The 25,690-nt window shown below is 37.9% G+C and overlaps 5 protein-coding genes and 3 pseudogenes across 9 annotated transcripts; 4 read left to right on the top strand and 4 right to left on the bottom strand.

Moving 5' to 3' along the window:
• The first annotated feature begins 110 nt into the window (after positions 1-110).
• T11F8.4 (non-specific serine/threonine protein kinase) lies at positions 111-2,548 on the top strand. Its single transcript, NM_068415.6, has 6 exons — positions 111-211; positions 260-607; positions 957-1,118; positions 1,352-1,551; positions 1,599-1,956; positions 2,010-2,548. The coding sequence occupies exons 1-6, from the start codon at positions 164-166 to the stop codon at positions 2,499-2,501; spliced, it is 1,608 nt and encodes a 535-aa protein (NP_500816.3). The 5' UTR covers positions 111-163; the 3' UTR covers positions 2,502-2,548.
• A 956-nt stretch (positions 2,549-3,504) lies between these two features.
• Positions 3,505-6,652, bottom strand: rme-2 (EGF-like domain-containing protein; the record flags this gene model as incomplete). Of its 2 annotated transcripts, NM_068414.8 has the most annotated exons (7): positions 3,505-3,707; positions 3,757-4,558; positions 4,603-4,811; positions 4,861-5,051; positions 5,097-5,946; positions 5,994-6,545; positions 6,594-6,652. In NM_068414.8, 7 exons carry the CDS (start codon positions 6,648-6,650, stop codon positions 3,591-3,593), a joined length of 2,778 nt encoding a protein of 925 aa, NP_500815.2. The 2 variants fall into 2 exon arrangements, with proteins under 2 accessions (NP_500815.2, NP_001368360.1); NM_001380231.1 differs by lacking the exon at positions 6,594-6,652 and having other exon boundaries at positions 3,591-3,707; positions 5,994-6,365.
• Positions 6,653-7,544: 892 nt separating this feature from the next.
• On the bottom strand, positions 7,545-9,286 carry Y52D5A.1 (annotated as a pseudogene). Its single transcript has 5 exons — positions 9,229-9,286; positions 8,934-9,165; positions 8,074-8,483; positions 7,728-8,026; positions 7,545-7,683 (listed from the first exon to the last, which is right to left on the bottom strand). Coding segments are annotated over exons 1-5 (1,138 nt in total).
• Positions 9,287-12,175: 2,889 nt separating this feature from the next.
• Y52D5A.2 (Tyrosine-protein kinase) lies at positions 12,176-14,233 on the top strand. Its single transcript, NM_068412.4, has 7 exons — positions 12,176-12,296; positions 12,341-12,472; positions 12,523-12,738; positions 12,794-13,174; positions 13,233-13,688; positions 13,746-13,877; positions 13,927-14,233. Exons 1-7 carry the CDS (start codon positions 12,231-12,233, stop codon positions 14,176-14,178), a joined length of 1,635 nt encoding a protein of 544 aa, NP_500813.3. The 5' UTR covers positions 12,176-12,230; the 3' UTR covers positions 14,179-14,233.
• A 1,710-nt stretch (positions 14,234-15,943) lies between these two features.
• Y4C6A.1 lies at positions 15,944-17,912 on the bottom strand (annotated as a pseudogene). The gene is made up of 7 exons: positions 17,865-17,912; positions 17,755-17,814; positions 17,650-17,709; positions 17,244-17,547; positions 16,574-17,133; positions 16,356-16,528; positions 15,944-16,286 (listed from the first exon to the last, which is right to left on the bottom strand). Coding segments are annotated over exons 1-7 (1,548 nt in total).
• Positions 17,913-18,957: 1,045 nt separating this feature from the next.
• On the top strand, positions 18,958-19,411 carry Y4C6A.68 (annotated as a pseudogene). Its single transcript has one exon. A coding segment is annotated over exon 1 (454 nt).
• A 1,168-nt stretch (positions 19,412-20,579) lies between these two features.
• Positions 20,580-25,686, top strand: Y4C6A.3 (RING-type domain-containing protein). Its single transcript, NM_068410.5, has 6 exons — positions 20,580-20,669; positions 20,714-20,875; positions 24,202-24,642; positions 24,801-25,186; positions 25,234-25,415; positions 25,466-25,686. Exons 3-6 carry the CDS (start codon positions 24,286-24,288, stop codon positions 25,531-25,533), a joined length of 993 nt encoding a protein of 330 aa, NP_500811.1. The 5' UTR covers positions 20,580-20,669; positions 20,714-20,875; positions 24,202-24,285; the 3' UTR covers positions 25,534-25,686.
• Positions 22,972-23,712, bottom strand: Y4C6A.4 (uncharacterized protein). Its single transcript, NM_001380230.1, has 3 exons — positions 23,657-23,712; positions 23,231-23,478; positions 22,972-23,118 (listed from the first exon to the last, which is right to left on the bottom strand). Exons 2-3 carry the CDS (start codon positions 23,445-23,447, stop codon positions 23,039-23,041), a joined length of 297 nt encoding a protein of 98 aa, NP_001368055.1. The 5' UTR covers positions 23,448-23,478; positions 23,657-23,712; the 3' UTR covers positions 22,972-23,038.
• Positions 25,687-25,690: the final 4 nt, after the last annotated feature.

Here is a 25,690-nt window from a genome sequence, read left to right as displayed (position 1 = left end):
TTAACACCACACTTGTTTTCTAAAAACGTGAAAATATTAGATTGTACTTTGCGACACGTCGTTAAGTTGAAACAAATGAAACGATTACTCAGAGTTCGCCAAAAAGAATCATTCCTAGCTTGTTGGCAGTCTACAACACAACCAATATTTTTCATCAAAAGAAATGACAAGTGGCGAAAAATTACCGAGTCTTAAGCTTGATATGAATGTTGTAAGTTTGCTCTTTAACTTTTTGGAAAAAATCAAAAGCCGTTTTCAGCCGGTTCGAAACAAATGGCATCCGGTAAAGGTACTCGGATCAGGAGCATTTGGAAAAGTAGTCCATGTTGTCAATATAGTGGATGGTTCCGATGGGGCAATGAAAATGGAAAAGTACCAGGAGGGAAATGAATCAGTGCTTAAAGGTGAAGTAGAGGTGTTGCGTGCATTGTCAGGCCAGAAGAATGCAATACAATTGCTGGATAGTGGATTGGAACCCGATTATCGATTCATTGTAATGACATTATGTGGAATGGATCTACAGAAGGTCTACAATCTATTGAAAGGACAGTTCTCCGATTCTACAGTTCTTCGTGTTGCAATTCGAAGTCTACATGCAGTCAAAGCGGTATGGGAATATTATTTTATCGGGACTGAATTATTTCGCACAAAAGTTTGGCTCGTAGACCGGTAGGCATGAGAAAAGAACATATGCATGCAGGTATGAGGCAGGTGCCTAGGTAGAAAAGTGAGGTTTCAGTTCGAGCAAGCATGTAGAGATAAAAGCGTAGGTAATAGGTAGGCAGCTAGGCAGATATTCGTGAGAGTAGGAATGTAGGCAGCCAAGTTTTATACTTTTAGGCATGTAGGTAGCCACGAGGTAGGTTCGTAGACCTGAAAACATAACCTTATATTTTATGCGGTTTTGACATGAAAATTTAAAATCCTTTTAAAATAAATTTACCTTAAATTTTCAGCTTCACGAAGCATGCTACATACACCGAGACTTGAAGCCATGCAACGTTACATTGGACTACAACGAATATTCGCCGTTAATTTTTCTCATAGATTTCGGAATGGGGCGAAAATATGCAAAGATTGATGAAGGAGAGTACGTCATTCGACGTCCACGAGATGCGGTATGAAGTCTAGAATTTATTGTTTTCTGGTGGAATAGTGACTTTCTATTTTTCTGAGTTGGTCTCGCCACGATCTCAGACATACAATCGCGCCAGAACGGACGCTTCATGATCACTGCTATGTTGCTTCTCGTCCTGGCGCGACAATAGTGGTTTCTTCAGATAAAACTCTGAAAATAGTTGCCTAATCTAATACGTTTGTAGAAACTTACAAAAATCTTCCACATTTTCAGTGCCGTTTCCGTGGTACAATTCGCTATTGCTCTCCCCGTATGCATCTTCGTCGTGAGCAGGGACGTGTCGATGACCTCTACGCCTGGCTCTACATGATCGTCGAGCTGAAAGTCGAGCTGCCATGGTCAGAAGTGGTGCATCCCGACAGGATCGAGTTTTTGAAGCTGGAAAAGTTTGATGCAGCTATGGCTAGCAATCCGTTCGTTTATCTGTTTTATTTCACGTTATTTCAAATCTTTTTTTTAGACTCACAAAATCATTCGAACCAATCATGGATCATTTGAAGACGCTTAGATATCCCGATCGTCCAAATTATTTGATGATCTACGAGCTCTTGGCGAAGATGATGTCGGACTTGAATGCCAAGCACACTGATCCAATGGATTATGATGTTTTTCGGAAGAAGAATGAGGTGACCGATGCTATCAAGAAAAAGTACCAAACGCGATCAAGATTGCCTGAAAAAGCATTAGAGGAGAGCGCTACGATTGCAGTACTTGAAGAGGCATTCCGTCCAAAAACATCCGACGTTCCCGGAGGTGACCAGTACGTGGTGAAGCCTCTTTTGAAGCTGTCATGGGGATCGGTCGTTGCTGCATCTGATGTTAGTTTATATATATGTTTTGTCAAAGATAACTCTTGATTATTTAATTTTAGTTTCCAACTGCGGATGAGGTAGAAACAGTTGAAGAGAAAGATCTGAAAAAGAAGCAAGACGCCAAGAATCAAGAATCTGATAAAAGAAAGAACTCGGATCGAAAAAAGAAAAGTGAGAGAAAGAAGAAAGGATCGAAAGGAGACATGATTCTGGAGAAGTCGAAAGAAACGAAGGATCATAGAGAAAGTGGACGTCGCCTCACTGATCGGGAAGCTAATGCTGTTGGCGGAAAATCCATCGATGCCAAGTCAAAGGGAAATAAGGATATGGAGCAAAGGACTATCATGATTGACAAACCTGGAAGCATAACTCCGAAGAGCAAACGGTCGAGAACAACAACTAAAATTCCACATAAAACTCCACATAAATCTCATCTCAGAAAGGAGAAGCAGGAGTCGTCAGCCAACTCGAAGAGATTGAATGTTGCCCCATTGGTTCATCCCACAGTGCTTGTAGTCCCTGCATCCAAGAAAAAACCAAAAGGAACTTGAATCATTTAGTATGAATACTACTCGAATAAATTAGTTTTTGACTTTCAAAAATGTTGAACCGATTTCTTCTATTTCACTTTTTCATCCAGTTATCAGAAGCTTAGAAATAATTTCATCACAACCGGGAAGTTTAATACAAACTATTTTTGCTGCTGAATAACTAGAAGATGTATTTTTTATATTAAATGAACTTTTTTCTTACCTAAAAGCAGACACTTCTGAAAAGTGGAAGAAGTTTTCGAAGTTTTTATTCCGAAAACTGGAAAATATCAACAAAAAAAAATCGAAAAATTGAATATATAAAAAAGGCTGAACAATTTTTTCAACGTTCCAAAAGTTTCTTGTGTATTTTAAATTTCAATAAATTTTGAAACTGAAAATATTTTTTGAAACATTTCAAAATTAGCAGAATTTTTTGTGCGGAATGATTGCCGAGACGCGAAATTTTGCGCAAGAATACGGTGTCCGGTCTCGACACGCTTTTTTGGTAACTACAAAATGGTTGCCGAGTACTGTAATTTCAAACTTTGACTGCTGCGGAATTTTAATCGATTCTTTATATTTAGTTTTTCGATAAGATTTTTTAATATTTAAAAAAATTAAAACAATAAAAAGAAATAAATTTTAACAAACCATGAGAAACACTATGAAAAATCGACGAAAAATCTGCAACGGAAGTTTGAAGTTACAGTAGTTCTCAAAGGCGCACACCGTCTGTTTCCAATTAAAAAAAATTATCGTGCCAAGACCTAGCGCCGTATTATTTATGCAAAAATCACAAAGTTCCGAATCTGAACCACGAATGTAGAAATACCCATCTTTCAATGGTTAAAAATAATTTCCGCTTATTTAATAATCACTTCCAAATGATTTTGTTGTTCTTTCTTGACGCCGTCTATCCGTGTTCTAAACAGTGATGTAACAAGTTTCTAATAAAACTATTAGAAATAGAAATGTGTTTCACATCTCGATTGTCATTTAAAGAGTATAAAACAACAGTACTAGTAGACATTATCAACTTTCATGCAATAAATAGGCAAAAATAGATATACTTTACAGACATCTGATTTAGTAATTTTGTAGTAGAATTCACAACAAGCTGTCGTTCTCAAATCGAATGACTCCAGCGAATGGTGCGGAAGCCGATCTGACGAAACCAGTTGACGATTCAGGAACTTCATCGTACATGGGGTTTCCGTATGACGTCTGAAATTAATCAATTTTTATATAAAAAATATCTAAAAAAAGATCTCACCGGCGAAGAGTCCATCCGAATTCTTTTCTCAGCATTTGTCTCGTAGGAAACGAAGTCAACGTTTGTTGCCGTTTGACAACCTTCTCTAGGAGGCGTGCTCCTCTGCTTATCAGTGACCTTGCGGAACTTCTCGACAATTGGAGCTGCAGCATCTTCCGCTTTTCTAGCCATGTTATCAACACGGACACGGGCAGTGGAAATCACATCTTTCATATGCTCTTGTTGAGAAAACCAAAGGAAGGCAATAATTCCGACTACCGCAACGATGATGAGAAAAATGAGAAGCAGAACGATAAGCCATAAGGACGAATCTTCCTCTTCCATTGCGGAGAACTTCTCTGGATTGAGCCGTTCGCAGTATTGCCCGTCATATGGACCCTCACAATCACAAACGATGCGATGAGCTCTTCCGTGCTCATTTTGTAGTTCACGGCAGGCTCCTCCATTCATACACGCGACACCAGCTTCGCAGTATTCGGCCATCAAAGCAGATCCAATGTGGGAAAGCTTCTCAAGGTTCTCCTCGTCCTCAATCGTCACAGGCGGGATGCAAGAGTTTTCAGTGACGGAATGAGTGTATCCGTCTGGGCAGACACACTTGGCAGTCATAATGAAATCGCTCTTTGGCACAATAACGCAGAGCCATGGGCACTCGAGTTCAAGGCATGGGTTTGATGGAGGACCAGTCTGGTAGAGTGAGTGATTGACAGCAATACCATATGGATAACGATTGAAAGTATGGATGACTTGAGGACTCGAATGATGATGGGTCATCTCTTGAACCTTTAATGACTCGCTTCCCCTGAAAAATAAATTTGAAAATATAAATTAGATAAGATGTCTTACCAATCTGCCCAGTATAGGAAACCATTGAAGTAAGCCATGTCATACGGATGATGAACTCCGTTCGAAATCACTACGCGGCGCTCTTTCGTGTCGATATTGACTCTTTCGATCAACTGACGTTCAACATCTCCAAAATAGACATCGTGGCGGATGTAGTCGATGGCAAGAGCTGATGGAACTTCCAACTTGTTGTCGAGAAGGATTCTGACCTGAAATTTATTTAGAAATGAACTAAATCAGATCGACTCGACGACTCACCTGAGACCCATCCATATTAGCCATCATGATGCGATGATATTTCTGATAAGAATCGATCCAGATGATGAGACCGCGCATCGGGTGAACAACAAGACCACGATAGGATTGTCCTTGTTCTTTGCCTTCGATAACTCGGCGACAGAACATTCCGCTCATTGTGCAGATGGAAATCCCAGCGCTTGGAGATGGAGCTGTAAGAATCACAAATGAAAAATTTAAACATTAGATAAACATACATTTTTGTGTGAAGAAAACGTTTCCACCAATCCAGTCGACTGCCACGTTGCTCACTCCAATGACATTTTCTCGAAGAACTCTCATCAATCCATTGTCGGACACTGACAATTCGCCAGTTGGATCACCGTGCTCATCAGAAATTGACATGAACATTTTGTTGTTGCGATGCATGAAGTCGATCGATCTGATGGTTCCGTGGCCAGCAAACTTTTGAATCGGCGAGTAATTTGAACCATCGGTGAAATCTGCCAATGGCATCTGTCGAACTTCTCCACCAAGACTGATGAACAAATATCCTTCTGGCGTAGTGGTTGTCTCGTATTTACAAGAATGCCCATCCGTTTCAAGCTCATAACCGTTGGCACATTTGCATGCAAAGGAACCCAAACGATCTTCACAGAAATGCTGGCACAAGTGCCCATGAGTTGCACACTCATCTTCATCCTCGCAAGTGAGTCCGTCATCGGCAAGCTTATATCCTTCTTGACAAATGCAGCGAGCCCCGTGTGGAGTGTTCATACATGTGTGGTCACATCGCTTTCTGGCACATTCGGAGCAATGTTTTGACTCGTCATCTCCTAGTGGACACTCCTTGATCCCATTACACGTGGCATTCATCGGAATACAAACGCCAATTTCGGATCCTTTTGTTCCACAAGAATACATTCCTGCTGCTGAGCACGAATGCATGTGATCGGCTTGCCCAGAAAGATATTCTTCTTCGCTTGGAGCATTAGTTTGGCAGTTTTTCTCGTCCGAAGCATCATCACAATCTAGATCGCCGTCACAAAGAAAACTGTCAGGTATGCAGACGTCTCCGCTATGGCACATTGTGTATCCACTCCGACACTGAAAAATAAAAGTTAAAACGGTATTAATAAACATTAAACAATTACCTTATTGTCTTCATTAGCGAAAAAGGTTGGATCGACAAGATGAACATCATCGTGAAAATCAGTCGAGGACTGCATATTTTCATGTCCCCTTCTGGTGCAGTTGACCTCATCATCTCCTCCAGAACAATCCGTATGTCCATCACAAACGAGATCTGGTTGAATACATTGTCCTGATCGGCATCGTAAACGAGGAGGATGGCATTCTGGGCCATTGTGACCAACGAAAGTGGTAGGAGCCGAAGGATTGGAACCATCGAAGCGAGACTTCAGGATATTGTACTCGCAATGCTGCTCATCGCTTCCATCGCGGCAGTCGTCTTCGCCGTCGCATTTGAACTCATTTGCGACACACAGTCCATTCTTGCATAACATGAAGCTTGTCGAACAATGATGCGCATATGAGCAGCCCGATTCGTCTCTTCCGTTGTCGCAGTCCGCTACGTTGTCGCATTGCCACTCCGCGGGAATGCATCGGAGTCTCCCGTTCCCGCAATCAAATTCCTTTGCTTGATCGCATGTCGAGTTGTTGACAGCCGGAGCTTGAGCTGTGTTCTGAAACATGAAAATACATTGAAAAAACTAGAAAAACGGGGAAATTACCTTGATTAGTATGTGAATAAAAAGTGGGAGCAACCAAGCAAGGCGCATGGTTCTCATGGTGAGTGAGATTATGAAAAGAATGAAAGAATGGCATCGTTTTTAGGCAAAAATTCGCGCCTTAAAATGAAAATTCAATTTCTCCCGCCGGGACAGAAATGCATTTTGATTAAAGGAACATCATGGGACGCGCGCGCCTGGTCCCACCACGAAAATAATTTTAGTGTTTTCAGAAAAGGCTTGATGGAAATTTTTGGTTTAAATTAACCATTTATGTTTTCCAATAAATCTTTTAAAGATTTGAGTGTATAAATCAAACATTTTAACACAATATTGAACAAATTAATTCGAAATCTTCAAGTACAGACATACGTAAAATTAGTGCGACAGTAGTAGAATCGTTGTGCAATTTGTTTTTAAATGTACATTTAATACATAAAAATTGTTCATCTAAAACTTTGATGTATCTGCCATTCATTGTTACCATGAATTATTGTTCGGCTTTTCAGAATTTTTTTCAGGCAGAAAGTGTAGCATCTGAAATAAAATCTTGCAAATGATTTAGGATTGCGTTGTTGGTGTTTAAAGTTGTGGAAACTCTTGCTTAATTCTGGTTGAAAACGATGCGATAGATAATATATTCAGTTTATTACAGTTGTTTCTCGCGTGGGAAGTTTTGTAGAATTATAGAACATTGGAATCTTTTCGAGGAAAAACAGGTGGATGAAACGGTAAATGGGTTAATCTGTGAATATTTTAACAAAATACACGATGGAAACGGTAGAGGTGCGGGCAATTTAAAAATTGAATTGCTCATCTTCAGAAAAATACAAATTACGGGCAACTCAAAAATGGAAACCTCAAAGGAAATGAGCATTTCAAAATCAGACATACATTTTTCACTTTGTTGCTCGCATTTCCTTTTTAAAATAAGTAAAATTCTCAAAAGTAAGCCCTGAACATACACTTTATCGATAAAAGCAAAACAAAATCAAGTTCAGTTCCAATTCGATATGGTTGTATTGGTGGTAGAAGTGCTGGCGTGTCAATTTCCAGAACGAGCCGCTTTGACCGATTCGATTGGGTTGATTCGCTGAAAACTTTCAATTAGCTGTACCCCGGCCAGGAATATCTCACCGAGTAGATGTATGTAGCTTCCGGTGTATCAAACGACACCTTCTTGTCGGAAAACTCATCATCCACTTTTCCGTCACTCAGCGCTCGAGCACTCTCATGGACAAGCAACAGACTCCTAATCGTGTTGGAGAACACCAGCCTGGTCTCAAAGTGAACTTCATCTCTCTTCTTCAACTCCACCAACGGTTGTAGCTCGTTGAGCACAAGCTTCGTGGGGGAATGCTTTTCAGACTGAGCTTCTTGTTACGGTACATCTCCGAATGATCAGTATTCACCGTGATCGCCTCGTCGGTCTCTTTCTGCAAATAAATTTTTACTTGAACTTTCAAAAAAAAAGTTCACTCACCATGTCCTCGTCAGTCGGTTCTATATTTACTGCCCAGGTGGGGACGTCCTGACCCTTGTACACATCTTGCTCTGGCTCCTTCTTAATGTCCTCCAATTTTCGAACGTGATCATAAGAATCCTCAACGGGAAGTAAAGAGGTCTCAACTTTCTTCTTCGGATTGTTGGTTTTGTAGAAAGTGGATGGCTCGTCGCATAACATCATACCATCGGGCTTATGCTTCAATCGATATGGTTTTTTCGGCACTCGATCCAACAGAAGCTTGCTCTTCGCATCGATTGGCTTCGCTTTTGCCGTCGACTTCTTCTTTTCCCTCAACTTCTTATAGACTCGCTCCGTCGTCTTATCATCCACCTCGTGATTCGTGACCTCGATGTTTTTCGGCTCGTTGAGCCGTGTGGTTCCGGGAACTGAAACGGGAAATTTTGTAGGTATTAGGACTTAGGATTTTCAGGTAGGTACGAAGATGTCTGGCATTTTAGTGACTAACTGAAGGTATATGAACAGGCAAGCATGATTTTTTTGTTGGAATTTTCACGTGGAAACATTTTAGAATTTAATTTTTATATTTCTCTAAATAGTTTTGCTTTCACGTGGATTTCAATGTTTGCAGTTGATTTTTTTCGACGGGAAAAATGTTTCAAAAGATTCCAAAAGCTTTCAGATTTTTGAAGAAGCTTCCGAAAATTTTCTAGATGCTCCCAGAAGATTCTGAGTATTTCTGGAACTTTTCAAAGTTATCTTATGTTCCCAAAACTTTCCAGAGATTTCTAGAATTTTCCAAAACTTTCCAAAACTTTCCAAAAGTTTCCTAATCTTGTTGTCAATTTCCTATTATTTTGAACGCAATTTCAACTCACTTCGATTTGCATTTGGAATCTCATGGTCTTTCACAGCTTCCGGTGCTTTTTCCTTGTAATTTGCCGTTCTTGAATCATTTTTTCTGACTACCAACATCTTTTCCGACTCTTTTGACTTATCCACCGACAAAGATCCACTAGTTGACTTAGTTTTTGTCTTCTTATTGTTACCATGCTGCTTCGACTTTTGAAGTTGCTGCTTTTTGTGACTGCGTGCTTTAGATTTCTTTTTCTGAAATTTAATAAGTTCTGGAAGTCGCCTGGAAATCTGAAAATTTTGAAAATCGCCACTTACTTTTTCGTTAATATTTTTTAACTTTTCGTCTCGAGCTTTTTTTGGATAATCTCTTCATTGTGGGAGAAGATACAATGCGAAAGTTTCGAAATACAAAAATAAATTGAAAAATTCTGAGTGAGGGGAAGGGAATGAGATAAGAATCTTCGCCTGTTTTTGAAGTTCACGTTTTTCTTGTTGAACTTTTGGTGCAGTTTTTTGGAGTAATTTATTTTATTTAAATTAAAAAAAAAAAACATTTACTTAACATTTCCAATGTACATAAGCACAAATGTGCCACTTGCCTGCAAATTACGGGCAACTCAAAAATTGAATTGCTCATCTTCAGAAAAATGTAAATTACGGGCAATTTAAAAATTGAATTGCTCATCTTCAGAAAAATATAAATTACGGGCAAATCAAAAATTGAATTGCTCATCTTCAGAAAAATATAAATTACGGGCAAATCAAAAATTGAATTGCTCATCTTCAGAAAAATATAAATTACGGGCAAATCAAAAATTGAATTGCTCATCTCCAGAAAAATATAAATTACGGGCAAATCAAAAATTGAATTGTTCATCTTCAGAAAAATATAAATTACGGGCAAATCAAAAATTGAATTGCTCATCTTCAGAAAAATATAAATTACGGGCAAATCAAAAATTGAATTGTTCATCTTCAGAAAAATGTAAATTACGGGCAATTTAAAAATTGAATTGCTCATCTTCAGAAAAATATAAATTACGGGCAAATCAAAAATTGAATTGCTCATCTTCAGAAAAATATAAATTACGGGCAAATCAAAAATTGAATTGCTCATCTTCAGAAAAATATAAATTACGGGCAATCAAAAATTGAATTGTTCATCTTCAGAAAAATATAAATTACGGGCAAATCAAAAATTGAATTGCTCATCTTCAGAAAAATATAAATTACGGGCAAATCAAAAATTGAATTGTTCATCTTCAGAAAAATATAAATTACGGGCAAATCAAAAATTGAATTGCTCATCTTCAGAAAAATATAAATTACGGGCAAATCAAAAATTGAATTGCTCATCTTCAGAAAAATGTAAATTACGGGCAATTTAAAAATTGAATTGCTCATCTTCAGAAAAATATAAATTACGGGCAAATCAAAAATTGAATTGCTCATCTTCAGAAAAATATAAATTACGGGCAAATCAAAAATTGAATTGTTCATCTTCAGAAAAATATAAATTACGGGCAAATCAAAAATTGAATTGCTCATCTTCAGAAAAATGTAAATTACGGGCAATTTAAAAATTGAATTGCTCATCTTCAGAAAAATTTAAATTACGGGCAATTTAAAAATTGAATTGCTCATCTTCAGAAAAATATAAATTACGGGCAAATCAAAAATTGAATTGCTCATCTTCAGAAAAATATAAATTACGGGCAAATCAAAAATTGAATTGCTCATCTTCAGAAAAATATAAATTACGGGCAAATCAAAAATTGAATTGTTCATCTTCAGAAAAATATAAATTACGGGCAAATCAAAAATTGAATTGTTCATCTTCAGAAAAATATAAATTACGGGCAAATCAAAAATTGAATTGCTCATCTTCAGAAAAATATAAATTACGGGCAAATCAAAAATTGAATTGTTCATCTTCAGAAAAATATAAATTACGGGCAAATCAAAAATTGAATTGCTCATCTTCAGAAAAATATAAATTACGGGCAAATCAAAAATTGAATTGCTCATCTTCAGAAAAATATAAATTACGGGCAAATCAAAAATTGAATTGCTCATCTTCAGAAAAATATAAATTACGGGCAAATCAAAAATTGAATTGCTCATCTTCAGAAAAATATAAATTACGGGCAAATCAAAAATTGAATTGCTCATCTTCAGAAAAATATAAATTACGGGCAAATCAAAAATTGAATTGCTCATCTTCAGAAAAATATAAATTACGGGCAAATCAAAAATTGAATTGTTCATCTTCAGAAAAATATAAATTACGGGCAAATCAAAAATTGAATTGCTCATCTTCAGAAAAATGTAAATTACGGGCAATTTAAAAATTGAATTGCTCATCTTCAGAAAAATATAAATTACGGGCAAATCAAAAATTGAATTGCTCATCTTCAGAAAAATATAAATTACGGGCAAATCAAAAATTGAATTGCTCATCTTCAGAAAAATGTAAATTACGGGCAATTTAAAAATTGAATTGCTCATCTTCAGAAAAATATAAATTACGGGCAAATCAAAAATTGAATTGTTCATCTTCAGAAAAATATAAATTACGGGCAAATCAAAAATTGAATTGTTCATCTTCAGAAAAATATAAATTACGGGCAAATCAAAAATTGAATTGTTCATCTTCAGAAAAATATAAATTACGGGCAAATCAAAAATTGAATTGCTCATCTTCAGAAAAATATAAATTACAGGCAAATCAAAAATTGAATTGCTCATCTTCAGAAAAATATAAATTACGGGCAAATCAAAACCCCGTCTTCATACACTATTCGAAAATTTTAACCTCACTTCCTGCTGGGCAGGCCGGAGTCCTGCGATGCTATTGTATTTCACTCAAACCCAAAAATCAGGGATTAGGGCCGCCTTCTTACTCTTAGAAACTTTAAGTCATTTTTATCCATACTCCCAGCAGAGCAGGCCGGAGTCCTCCTATGAGACTACGTATGTTTTTGGAAAGGCCAGTTAATCCGGATTGAGGGCCGCAGGCCCGAATACACATAGAAGTGTTGGACAATCGTTAAACCTACTCTAAGCCCAATAAATCAGGATGAGTGCCGCAGGCCCGAATACACTTAAAAATGACCCAGAAAAAAAATATATATACAAAAAATAAAAATATATACACGTGTATTCTTGAAATATTTAAAATTAAATTTGGGGCAAGCGTAATTTTAAAAAAATTATAAACCAAAAAAAAAAATTTTTGATAATTTAAATTATTTCAAAATTGTCCAACGTTAGCGAAAGGACGTTGTTCAATAATTTGTTGTCGAACGATTTACATAATGAATTCAATAAGATCGAAACAAGAAAGTGATGATTTTACGCTGGAATACGCCAGGGGTAGTGATGTGAGTTTAACTTTTTATATGCTAACTAATAATATTCCATTCAGGTTCCATCAGATATCGAGCCGAACGACAAAAGACCGATTGACCCGAGAGCGGATAAACTGGATATGGGGAACAAGAACGTTTCAAGCTCAATGACATTGTCCAATACTAGCATGCACGATGATCCAGAAGAGGTAAGTTCATAATAATGCAAGACCAGACCGCTTTCAACATATTTTTTCAGGAATACATTCGTAATCATTTGATCAATCTTCATGTGTACCATGGAGTGCTATTTGGATCGGAAGTGGAGAAAATTCTACAGTGGGATCGTTCGTATCTTGTGAGACGAGCAATCACAGAACCTATGAAAAAGTTTCTGTGCATCTCAGTCAATTGGAAAAATAAAGTTTTTCATTATCAACTTGACTTCAATGATGATGGATGGAGCTGCACAAAGGTATGATACAACAATTATTCAAGTTTTCTATGCTATTTATAATTAAATTTTTCAGCTGTACGAAAAATTCCCGCCGATGCCAAAAAGACGATTCCTTCATATGAGCCAACTTCTGGAGGTGTGGTCACAAGCTACGCCATTCCTGATTCCAATGCCACGTAGACCAAACGTTCTGTTTCATAGTACAGTCCTTCTGGAGAAGAAGTTGGGTTCCGGAGCATTTGGAGTAGTGTTCAAAGGGAAATACCAGGCATTCGGAAGCACGAATCCTCCATTAGAAGTGGCAGTGAAAAGAATAATTGGAAATTCAAATAGAAAGCAGATTCAAGAATTCTGCAATGAAGCTCAAATTATGTCAATGTTGCAACACGATAATATGGTTGCGTTTCGTGGATTTGCATCACTTGAAGAACCAATTATGGTTGTTATGGAGCTGGTTAGGGGCGGTGATTTGAGTTAACTTTTACCTTGGTTTTTAAACATTATACTTTCAGAAGTACCTTCGGACTACTCGAGACATTCCAAAACGGCAAATCTTCTGGTTTGCAATGAACGTGGCTTCTGGAATGAAACATCTGTCTTCCAAAGGAATAATTCATCGAGACTTGGCCGCAAGAAATTGCCTCGTCACACAGGATCTCAAGGCCAAAATATCTGATTTTGGGTTGTCTTGTCAAGGAACAGAAGTGACAGTGACAAACCTTTGCAGAGCCCCTCTCAGATGGATGGCACCGGAGAGTTTCAATTCTGGAACGTTCAATGAAAAGACAGATGTATGGTCTTATGGAGTGCTTTTGACGGAGCTCATGACAAGATGTGAGCACGATCCACTGTACCCGATGAGTCTGAAAGATGCGAAGGCATGGATAGCCTCAGAAAGTTTCCCTCATAGAATTGTGAATGGTGATCCGAAGGAACTGATGAGTCTCGTGGATGCGTGCTGTGATAAAGTAAGTTTCTTCTAACTTGTTGAATGCTTTTGTTCGGGAGCAATTTGAATTTTTCAGAACGTGAAAGACCGGATCAAGTTCAACACGGTGAAGCGACGAATCTCTGACATCTATTCCGAGGCAATGAGCAAAGCTTCCGTTCAGGATGGTCAGATGCCATTTACCTCAACTGCTGTTGCTTTAGAAGCGGTTAGTTTCAACTATTGATTGCAAAACTTAGTTCATTATTATTTTATAGAAACCATCAGAAGAACGAACAAAAATAGCACCTTCATTGAATCGGAAGAAATCTGCCGATAAGCAGAGGATCCATTCAATACGGCGACTCTTCCCATCACTTCGTCGTAAAAACAAGGATCAAGTCATACTGCCAGCCGGAATTTCTGTCGGCCCATCAAGTAATTCAACCAAACCACCATCATCGGAACAGCCAAACACAGGAAGCCAATCTTCAAATGCGCCATCAACACCACCACCGCAAGCAAAATAAATGTATTTTGTATTATCGGATTTATTTTTCTAATTAATGAAAGTTTTGGCGGCTATTTGTGAGACTTTTATTGACAATTTTCAGGTTAGAATTTCAGTTTTAGGTAACTGTAATACTCTGCCGTGGGAACCACTTCTTGATCGGAGGGTGGTTGTTTCCATACAATAGATGGAAGAAATCGAAGTTGCGCTTGATATTGGGACAATAAGAAATTGGGTCTGTAAAAGCCCATAATTTTTTCTCAGAGTTTGCTAGACTTATTGTCACTGGTTGAATGATTGTGTTTTGTTAGTTCGTATTTCTTAAAAATAGAGAAGTTTGAATAAATTGTATCTAAAAAACCCGTGTTTGGCTGTTCCGATGATAATAATAATAATAATAATAATTTATTACGCTCTCTGGGAGACGTGATAGGAACACAAGCATCCAGTATCATTTCATAAGTTTCTTATCCACCGGGGTCGAAAACTTTCAAGGAACTCCTATGCTTCGTAAACATGTTCGGTTTCCAATTATGCATGTTCGGCGTTACTTGATACGATCTAGTCATCCGAAACTCCAAACCACTAACCATAGTTGTATCATCCGTATCCTTCCTACGCTTCCTGCTTCCAAGTTCTCTCGATGTTTCTTCTTGACCTACTCGTGACTTTTTATGAACAGGCAGTTGAGTTGGCTTGTCCATTTCACCTTCTTCAGTCTCGTTTTCAGAATCATTTTCTTCAGTCTTCCTCTTCTTCGCAAAAAAATCATCTAATATTTTGCGACCATCGTCCGTGTCCAAAAATGCTAAGATTCCCTTCCTAATTGTGTCTGCTAGATTTTCCGCTTCTTCGATTACCCAATCGGCGACCTCACCTTGCGTAGACTCCCCCATAGTGGGAGAGCGATTCCCGAATGAAAATTATCACGGAATGTGGTGGTGGTTTGGTTGAATTACTTCATGGGCTGGCAGAGATTCCGGCTGGCACTATGACTTGATCCTTGTTTTTCCGACGAAGCGATGGGAAGAGTTTCCGTATTGAAATGGACCTACTGCTTATCGACAGATTTCTTCCAATTCAATGAAGGTGCTATTTTTGTTCGTTCTTCTGCTATTTGAATTAATATCTGATAGAAGTATGTAAAAAGAAGAAATCAAAAACAAGCTGTGTGTTTCAAATCACAATTCTTCAAGTCCTGTCTCGATCATGACAAGTCCACTTTAGATGTTGTAATTTTGTAGAGTACTCTAATTGAAATTTCGAACAAAAATTGGCAAGTGTTGCATACTCTGAAAAAACTGCGAAACATACCTATTAAAGACGTTATTTAATCCTCTGATCATTTTTGTACAAAAATAATAAACTTTTAATATTTACGCCCATTGTAAACAAGTGGTCATTGGCGTCTATTAAAACAACAAGTTATTGTTATGGTGGACTACACTTTGTGAGGAAATCGCTTTAAAACATGCCTATGGAGTCACAATGACCGAGTATCATGATAAAAAAAATTCACAAAAAATCCAGATTTTGTGATTTTTTTTTAATTGGAAAAATCTCAGTTTTCCCCTAATTCCTATTTGAATCACCGGCAATTTAACTCGTTTGTTGAAGCGCGCTCGCATTATTTTTGAGGATAAACATTCTTGGGGAGACTCTGAATCCTGGTATGGTACATCAAACCATGTATATTTGTATTGAAACTGTTTTCTGTAATCTTGAGCGAAAAAACATAAACTGAACACTAAAACCATTCATTTTCATCTCAAAACATCAAAAGTTCACTCTGTCTTGGGTGCCTCCTTCTCCTTCTTCTTTCTCTTACTTCGGCTACTTCTATGACTCTTGAAAACATCCGCAATCTTCTTCTTTGGCATTTCCATCTGTCCAGTCTCACACATTACCGCAAATCGTTCAAACTCCGTCACAGCCAGTGTCATCGTCGCGCGGCGGGGTTCCTCGACAAAAACGAACGTGTTCAGGTAGGTTTTGATGGTTTCCGGACAATTTGGTGGCATTGAACAGAACTTGTTCGCGAGTACATCCGAATTTACAACTGCATTCGGCATACCTTCAAACGGCTCACCTCCATCGGCGAACACTTCGTAGCACGTGATCCCCCAACTGAAAATGGCTTATGTTTTGTTAGTGACAGGTGAAATAAATGCCTACATGCCAACATGCCTACCATACCTGTACACATCCGTGGCATACGAGAAGGAGAACGTAGCCAAAGTCTCTGGTGCGAGCCACTTGACAGGCAGCTTGCAAGAAGTCTTCATACTATAGGTCGGTCCAGTCCGCGACAGTCCAAAGTCCGTGATTTTGACCTCGTTTGGAGAAGACAGTTACGGGCGGCGATGTCACTGGAAATTCAACATTTTATTTATTTATTTTTTAAGAAAACGAACCGATGAATACAGTTATTCTGATGGAGATACTCAATGCCACGGCCAGCTCCACAACAGAATCTGATCCTCTCCGCAATCGTCACCGCACCCTTCTCCTTCTTCATATGATCTTGCAAGGATCCACCTTTGACCAGTTCCAGAAGAATATAGAGTGGCTGCTCGTGATGTGCAACTCCGTACAGGCGAACCACATTTTTATGATTGAAGTTTCTGATGAATCTCGCCTCGTTCATCATCTCCTTGATCTTCATCTTACTGAGAAACGCCGAAACTTTTGTCATTTTGATCGCGACTTCCACATTCGATCCATCTTTAAGCTTCAAAGTCCCTGAGCACACTTTTCCAAATGCTCCTTCTCCGAGAACTTTTCCAATTGTAACATCCGAATGCATATATTCCCATGGTTGTTGGAGAATTGGATTCAGAAGTTGAAAAGTTGCACTTGAACAGGAGCCCGTGTTCTTCATGTAGTAGTTGATGAGCTCAAAGATTGAATCGAAAGAGCGAGTTGTTTCGCAGAAGAATAGGTATCCCGCACGCTTGATCACCACGTTTCGGGTCTGAAATAGGACGATTTTAGGCTTGATTAGGCTTAGGCTTAGGCTTGGCTTAGGCTTGGCTTAGGCTGGGCTTGGGCTAGGGCTTAGGCTGACTCATTTCAAGAACTTACCCGAATTTTATCCTCATCCTCTTTTCCCTCCTCTTGAATGGGAATCAACGACAGAATAATCTCACGGTTGACCTTATTCTCTCCCTCGACAACTTCGGAGACGCGGAGCAAGAAATCGCCGGGATTCTGTAGAGTGCTCTGTAGATCCTCGCGAGGCAAGAATCCATGATAAAACTCGAAATGTCTCAGCGCCAACTCTAAAGCCGGGAATGGATCCTTTTCACCAGATCCGCGCGAGGATATCTCAGTGGATGCACGAACGGCTTTTGATTTTTTGTCCCGTTTGGAGTTTTCTTGGGGTCTCCTGAAAGAACATGTATTTATTTATTGACTACGTACATTGATCTAAATCCTACATGTCTACACGCCTACCTCATGTCTACCTCAAAAAGTGAAAATTACTTACTTCGATCTCATCGATGAATTCGGGTTTCCTGCTTTTGAAGTGGCGCCTGCCTTTCCGACTCTGAAATTGACATTTAAATATGCTTTCGGAATATTTTGTGCTCACTTTGATGTAGGGCTGATTTGTGATCGTGGGTCTCTGGATCCCATCTTAACTGGTTTGGTTCTGAAAAACTCAAAAATTATTGAAATGAAAAGTCACGAAAAAAAACGTACCTCTATTAATAGAAATGGATCGTGTTATATTGCAAAGCCTGAGAAAACAATAAGAGAACTATTCGAAATGATTCAAAAGTTTCATTCTGTCTCTATCTCGATTTTCGATCTTCACGTGGAATTTAGGAGTTGGAATAGGTGAATTGGGTTTACGTAGAATTTTGGTTTCTAGTAAAAGTTTGAAATTTGTTTTGAGTATTATGTGGCCACGTATGGCGTTTGCATGAAGGTGGTAGATAGGTAGGTTGCATGTAGGTTGGCAGGAAAGACAAGCAAGGCCAGATAGGCAGGCGGTGAAGGCACATGCATTATGTAGGCATGATGTAGACGTGCCTTGAAATCAACTAATGGTTCAGTGTTCAAGGTTTCAAAATTTAAAATTTCAGCGTTCCTTAATTACGAAATATATAAAACTAGGCACGTAGGCGCATACAAGAGGCAAGAGTTTAGGCAAGCATTGAGTAGGATCTTCTAATCTTCCAATCATGATATCTGATCATTCACCTAGGGTTAGGTCGAATGCTACCTGAAGTCAGGATCAGACGATTCACCTAGCATCACAGAGAAAAACAAAAAACTTTCAAGAAATAATGTATCCATTTCATCTCAAGTTCAAAAATGTTGGCCTCTAGTATCTTGAACTCTGAAAAATTGAATAATTCTGAAATTCCATACATTTTCCAGTCTTACCAATTGTCTAACTTTTTGAATTTTTTAGACGTCTCCATTGATTTCCCAGATTTTCCCAATTTCCCCGATTCCGCCGGGGACTTGTGGAGCTGGTTCAGGCACATTGAGTCATCAGGGCATTCTCAAAAAGAAATGGCACCGAGATCCGTTCAACACGAAGGGTCAGGTTTTTGCAATTGGAACCTATATAATTTTTCTCTACACTAATCACAAAATGCATAATTATTTATGTATACTATATGCACTATAACACCAATCAGAATGATATTAATCCCGTTTTGACAGTTCATTATTAATGTAACATTTTAATATTTTCACGTGATCTCCTATTTTTGGATGAACTTTCAGATCTAGGACAGAGATAAAAAGGGTGCTATAAATTGAGAAGATTTTGTCATAATCTTCACTGCGAGTTCTCATAACTCCTTCAACAAGTCGCCATGGCCCAATCCGTTCCACCAGGAGACATCCAAACCCAGCCGGGTACTAAGATCGTCTTCAATGCCCCATACGATGACAAACACACCTACCACATCAAGGTGATCAACTCATCGGCTCGCCGTATTGGATACGGTATCAAGACCACCAATATGAAGACTTGGAGTTGATCCACCATGTGGAGTTCTCGACACAAAGGAAGCAGTTCTTCTTGCCGTTTCCTGCGATGCTTTCGCCTTTGGACAGGAGGATACAAACAACGACCGTATCACTGTTGAGTGGACCAACACCCCGGATGGAGCTGCCAAGCAATTCCGCCGTGAATGGTTCCAAGGAGACGGTATGGTTCGTCGTAAGAACCTCCCAATCGAGTACAACCCATAGAGCCCTGTGCTATTTCCTTCAATAAATGATTTTTGAAAGCTCAATGTTTTTTCTCTTGTTTAAAATTTTCAGATTTAAAAACGTATCAAATTTGAGTACAACCCAAAGAAGGCTTGTTAAGAAAGTTCACTTTTCATTCTTTTTTGAGGAATTGATGTTTGTGTTCTTATACCTTCACAGGTTTACTAGGTTTTCCTCGCTGCTTCAAGTTTATAATTTGAATTTTTCCAAAAAGATATGCTACTTCTCTAAAAAAAAATCGAAAGAATCAAATCATTGCACATGAATTTTTGAAAAATTTCGTGAAATTCCCTATCTTTTTAAAAAAACAAAAATTTGATAGTTTTTAATTATGAACTTAAATTATATTTGTAAAGTTTAATGAAAATCATTACTTATATATAAAAGAGTATCGGGAAAAACGCACTTCGTTCCGATTGTTTGTTTGGTTTTGTGACGTCACATCCAAAGTCACTGAGAATTATGGGCGGGGCCCGTCTGCCTTCGTGGCGAGACCCATCGTGGTGAGACCCATCGTGGTGAGACCCATCGTGGTGAGACTCATCGTGGCGAGGCCCATCGTGGTGAGACCCATCGTGGTGAGACCCATCGTGTTGAGACCCATCGTGGCGAGACCCATCGTGGCGAGACCCATCGTGGTTAGAACCACCCATTAATTTTTGCGGGAAATTCAAATTTTCAGTGAAAATATTTTTGCGGGAAATTCAAATTTTCTGTGAAAAAATTTTGGCGGGAAATTCAAATTTTCTGTGAAAAAATTTTGGCGGGAAATTCAAATTTTCTAAGAAAAAGTTCTGATTTTTTGTAGATCTTTCTGGAAAATTCAAGCAATTTCTGGAATGTTTCTGCTAAAAAAACAAATAGGAAAGAAACGTTCCATCTGTAGAAAAAGGCTTAGAAATTTTAGAATTTGACTTGAATTTTGAGTACGCCAGTCGGAGCATGCGCTTTAGCGCGTGCGAACAGCTGGTATAAAATAAAAATGTGAAATTTCGACCGATTGGCCGTGTCGCAGAAAAAAATAAATTACGTGTCCTAAAAAAAATTTTTTAAAGGAAACGCATTAAAATAATCATTACCTCCCAAAACCTTGTCATTTCGCAACTTTTACTTTTTGACGCGCAACTTCACTTGGTAAGTTTTACAAATTTCTCTTTTGGCGAATCGAAATTCTCATTTTCAGAGAGGAAAATGCTGCATTTAATGTCATCGTTTTTCTACATATTCTTCACTTCGTGTGCAACAATTCACGTTTTGTTCTTGTGCGGGAAGGTATTTTATTCAAAGAATAACTCGGAAATGAGAATAATTTTCAGAAAAAGACAGGCGGTAGCAAGTTGGAAAACTCGGAAACAAGTACAAAAGTGGAAAAACTGGAAAAAGTGATAAAGGAGGCGACCCGATTCCAGCATCAAAGGCTCCAGATGCCCCACCAGCTCCTGCTCCTGCTGCTCCAAATGCAAAACCTACAATGGCAGGTAAGTATTCGGCAACATTCAAACATGTCTATTCGATAAATGTTGAAATTAATTGTTGCACACGAAGTGAAGAATATGTAGAAAAACGATGACATTAAATGCAGCATTTTCCTCTCTGAAAATGAGAATTTCGATTCGCCAAAAGAGAAATTTGTAAAACTTACCAAGTGAAGTTGCGCGTCAAAAAGTAAAAGTTGCGAAATGACAAGGTTTTGGGAGGTAATGATTATTTTAATGCGTTTCCTTTAAAAAATTTTTTTTAGAACACGTAATTTATTTTTTTCTGCGACACGGCCAATCGGTCGAAATTTCACATTTTTATTTTATACCAGCTGTTCGCACGCGCTAAAGCGCATGCTCCGACTGGCGTACTCAAAATTCAAGTCAAATTCTAAAATTTCTAAGCCTTTTTCTACAGATGGAACGTTTCTTTCTTATTTGTTTTTTTAGCAGAAACATTCTAGAAATTGCTTGAATTTTCCAGAAAGATCTACAAAAAATCAGAACTTTTTCTTAGAAAATTTGAATTTCCCGCTAAATTTTTTTCAGAAAATTTGAATTTCCCACCATAGTTAATGGGTGGGTCTCACCACGATGGGTCTCGCCACGATGGGTCTCGCCACGATGGGTCTCGCCATGATGGGTCTCACCACGATGGGAAAATTTTTTCACAGAAAATTTGAATTTCCCGCCAAAATTTTTTCACCGAAAATTTGAATTTCCCGCTAAATTTTTTTTCAGAAAATTTGAATTTCCCACCATAGTTAATGGGTGGGTCTCACCACGATGGGTCTCACCACGATGGGTCTCGCCACGATGGGTCTCGCCATGATGGGTCTCACCACGATGGGAAAATTTTTTCACAGAAAATTTGAATTTCCCGCCAAAATTTTTTCACCGAAAATTTGAATTTCCCGCCAAATTTTTTTCACAGAAAATTTGAATTTCCCACCAAAGTTAATGGGTGGGTCTCACCACGATGGGTCTCGCCATGATGGGTCTCACCACGATGGGTCTCACCACGATGGGAAAATTTTTCCCAGAAAATTTGAATTTCCCACCAAAGTTAATGGGTGGGTCTCACCACGATGGGTCTCACCATGATGGGTCTCACCACGATGGGTCTCACCATGATGGGTCTCACCACGATGGGTCTCACCACGATGGGAAAATTTTTCTCAGAAAATGTGAATTTCCCGCCAAAATTTTTCACAGAAAATTTGAATTTCCCGCCAAAATTTTTCACAGAAAATTTGAATTTCCCGCCAAAATTTTTTCACAGAAAATTTGAATTTCCCGCCAAATTTTTCACAGAAAATTTGAATTTCCCGCCAAAATTTTTCACAGAAAATTTGAATTTCCCGCCAAAATTTTTTCACCGAAAATTTGAATTTCCCGCCAAAATTTTTCAAAGAAAATTTGAATTTCCCGCCAAAATTTTTTCACAGAAAATTTGAATTTCCCGCAAAAATATTTTTTGACACTTTTTTCGATATTTTGACCCATGAAAACCGATTTTTTGGGTTTTTTAATGAAAAAAGGTCATTATTTCGAGAGAAACGACGGAATTTCGTAAAAAACTTAAATTTCGCCCTCTTTCCTTGTCGTAGCCGTTAAAATTTAGTTTTCATTAATTTATATATGGAAAAATTCTAAAATTAAATTAATTTAGTTTTCAAGATTTTCCAAAACTTGCAAAAGAAAGACTTTTCCAAACCACATACTTCGGCAAATTTTTTTCAATTTGGACGATTATGATGTAGTGACAAATCCTGATGATAATCTTTTTGAAGTTTTATGTAAGATGTGATTTTAATTAAATTCCTAGAACTATTAACTGAAATTATGTTATACATCAATCTATGGGACTCTTTATGCAGCAACCAACTTATTTCACCATGTAGTTGAGCGGCATTCTTGGCTCCCAGTCATACGGGTATTCTGGCTTTCCGCAGTTGGCCAAGGCTTGCTTCATCAACTGAAGAAGTGTTTTTTTTTCAATAATATTACTATAACTTGTATCAGTTAACGCGCAGTGCTCAATGAGCAACTCGACTAGCATTCTATAGATTGTATTGTGGATTCAATAGTATGCAACAATTTCTTACAGTTCATTTAATTCATACAGAAAAAAAAACATGAATATCACAAAGTTCAAACACATTAGGCGACAGTTCCCCAGTTGGACTTTGCATCGTTGATTGTCTCATTGTCATCAGCTGGACGCTCCGCCATCTTTTCTTCTGAAAACAAAACATTTATAGGCTAGCTTTTGAAACTATCAGCCTACAAAATTCTGGGATTCGAAGACTCCCGAAAAAGAAACACAAAATAAACATCGGCGAGGATTCTCACCTTTGACTTCTTTTTTGAGAAGACTATTAGCGTCTCCAGCGCCGCCACCACCTCCAGCACCACCACTCTTATTGGCTCCACCGGGAGTCGGTGGTCCACCGGGAGATTTTGAATCGAGATCACGTGGCTTTAGTTTTGCCGCCTCGTTCTTCTTTTTCATACAGGAGACAAGCATCGGGGCGAACACGGTAAGCAATATGATGAGTTCAATAAGCATTTTTTCAAATTGCCACGTGTTTGAGCGTATCCTGCAAATTTGTGATTTTACATATCGATTTTACCTAGTATATTGAAAACTAAAAATTATGTACAATCTAGGAGCCAAAAGATGCTGGCCTAGTTTTCCAAAGTTTCCAATAGGAGAACACTCGGCCACCAAACTGTTTTTCGGCGGCCGCGTGGCAAATGGAAGAAGAAATAACTCACACTTTGACAAAAATGGTTTTCAACACTTCGGTCGGTTAGATTGATCGAAATAATTTGAAAAATCGACTTGACTAATTTTTTATACTTTGTTTGTTGCCACACGCAATTAAAAAAATAGGTTCACGTTTTGGATTAAAAAAAACTCAATCTATGGGAACGGAGGAAAAGTTATTGGGAAAATTGATAAATTGATTTCTTGGCATTATCTGGTAGATGGAGCTTAGTTATAACGAATTGAAGAAAAAACTATAAAATCCTTCAAAACATTTCCAGAACAATTCACAATTTGCCAAAAATGAGACAATTCAAAAGTTGAACGGTTTCAAAATTATTGTTTTGCAAGTTAACATTGCTTTTTTTTAATTTTATCTTGTCTTGTATATTTAAATTTTCACTTTTTAAGAAAAAAAAACTTTCAAATTTTATCCCGGCTGTCGGATGGTTAAACTTGCATTAGATCTTAAACTCTAAACACTGACAAAATTTTTATTTGCATGAGATCAAAATTTTTGATCTACCCCGCGTTATATTCACACTTTGTCCAGATCGATAACCGCGGGCGGATGGGCACTTTCATTGAGAGAGGTCTCACGCTCACTCTCAATTTCCGCTCTTCTCCACCCGTCAACATGGATCAAATCCACAAATATCCAAGATATTCCCAATGTTTTGATATTCCTTTGACTATTCTCGCAGCTTTTATCTGCTACCAATTTGAACTAATCGATGTAACATATTCAAAAGAATTTTCGGATAGAATTAAGGATGGAATTCAAAAGGATCTACTGCGTTTTATCCCCTACGCACTTGTTTTCATCACTATGTTCACTGGAATTCTCAAAATTGGAATTGTGGCATACGATTGGAAGTTCAAGACTGAAGATTTGGAGAAATGTAAACGAGACTATGCGATTGGAATTGTCGTAATTTATTTAATTTCAATGTATCCATTGATTTTAATGTTTTTACCTATTACCCACATAGGAGTGAGTTATTTTTGATGCAAAATTTCCGTATTACAAGTTCCAAAAACTTGCTATTTAATTACGACGAATTAGTAAAATCGACGAAAATTTTTAAGATAATAATTACTGTTCTGAGACATACTTAACAGTATAAAAATTTTAAAAATCGTGTTTTTCAGGTCCCCGTGTGTATCTACATTGCATTGCACATCGTCTTTGCATTGTACTACTTCTTGTTCATCTGGAATGTTGAGTCATCGTACCCTCGGATGAAACGAACAGTTGAATGGAAAGAGTTTGTTATTCTAACAATTTTCTTTCACGCTCTTATCATTCCAACATTCTTCACTTTCCTGTATTTCGGAATGTATAGAAATATGCTGCTGATGGTTCTCACTGATATCTTCTGCACACCTACATGCTTTCTCAATTTGGTACCATTTGTGATAGTTCTTGAAGAAACAAATGAAAGAAATTCAAAGAAACTGCCTGATATCGAGATGGTTCTACTTGGTGGCACTGTTCGAAGCAATACTGATGTTTCAGTGGAAAATGGAGTCTCAAGGTGAAATTTAATAATTAGTTCTTCTCACACAAATCAATAATTTTCAGAGAATCAAACCGTCCAACTTGTGCAATTTGTTCAACAAAATACAGTAAGAATTGCTCTACCCAAACCCCGCGAATTCTCGACAAATGTGGACATACTTTGTGTGAAGGATGTATTCAAAATATTCTGAAACACAGCAATCAAATCTCGTGTCCAATCTGTAAATCTGTTACAGTAATCAATGGTTAGTTTTTCATTTTTTCTGAAACAAATTCAAATAATTATATTTTCCAGAGTGTACATGCAAAATCGGCCAATTCGCCAAAAACTACGGAGTCCTTCAACTTGTCCAGGAAAATTAAATGAAACCGTTTCCGTCTGCAATTATTTTGTCCCTGTTATTTTTTAGAGCCCTTTTCATGCACTGAACATTTTTCCCTGTTCTTTTTGCTACAAAATCAATGACCAATACGTTTTAATCAGAGTTACTCCGCATAATAAAAATTTAATGTTTTATTT

This window comes from Caenorhabditis elegans, chromosome IV (genome assembly GCF_000002985.6).
Source record: "Caenorhabditis elegans chromosome IV".
NCBI classification, from domain to species: domain Eukaryota; kingdom Metazoa; phylum Nematoda; class Chromadorea; order Rhabditida; family Rhabditidae; genus Caenorhabditis; species Caenorhabditis elegans.
The sequence above is the reverse complement of the archived record's forward strand: the minus strand, read 5'-3'. Positions and strand labels throughout refer to the sequence as shown.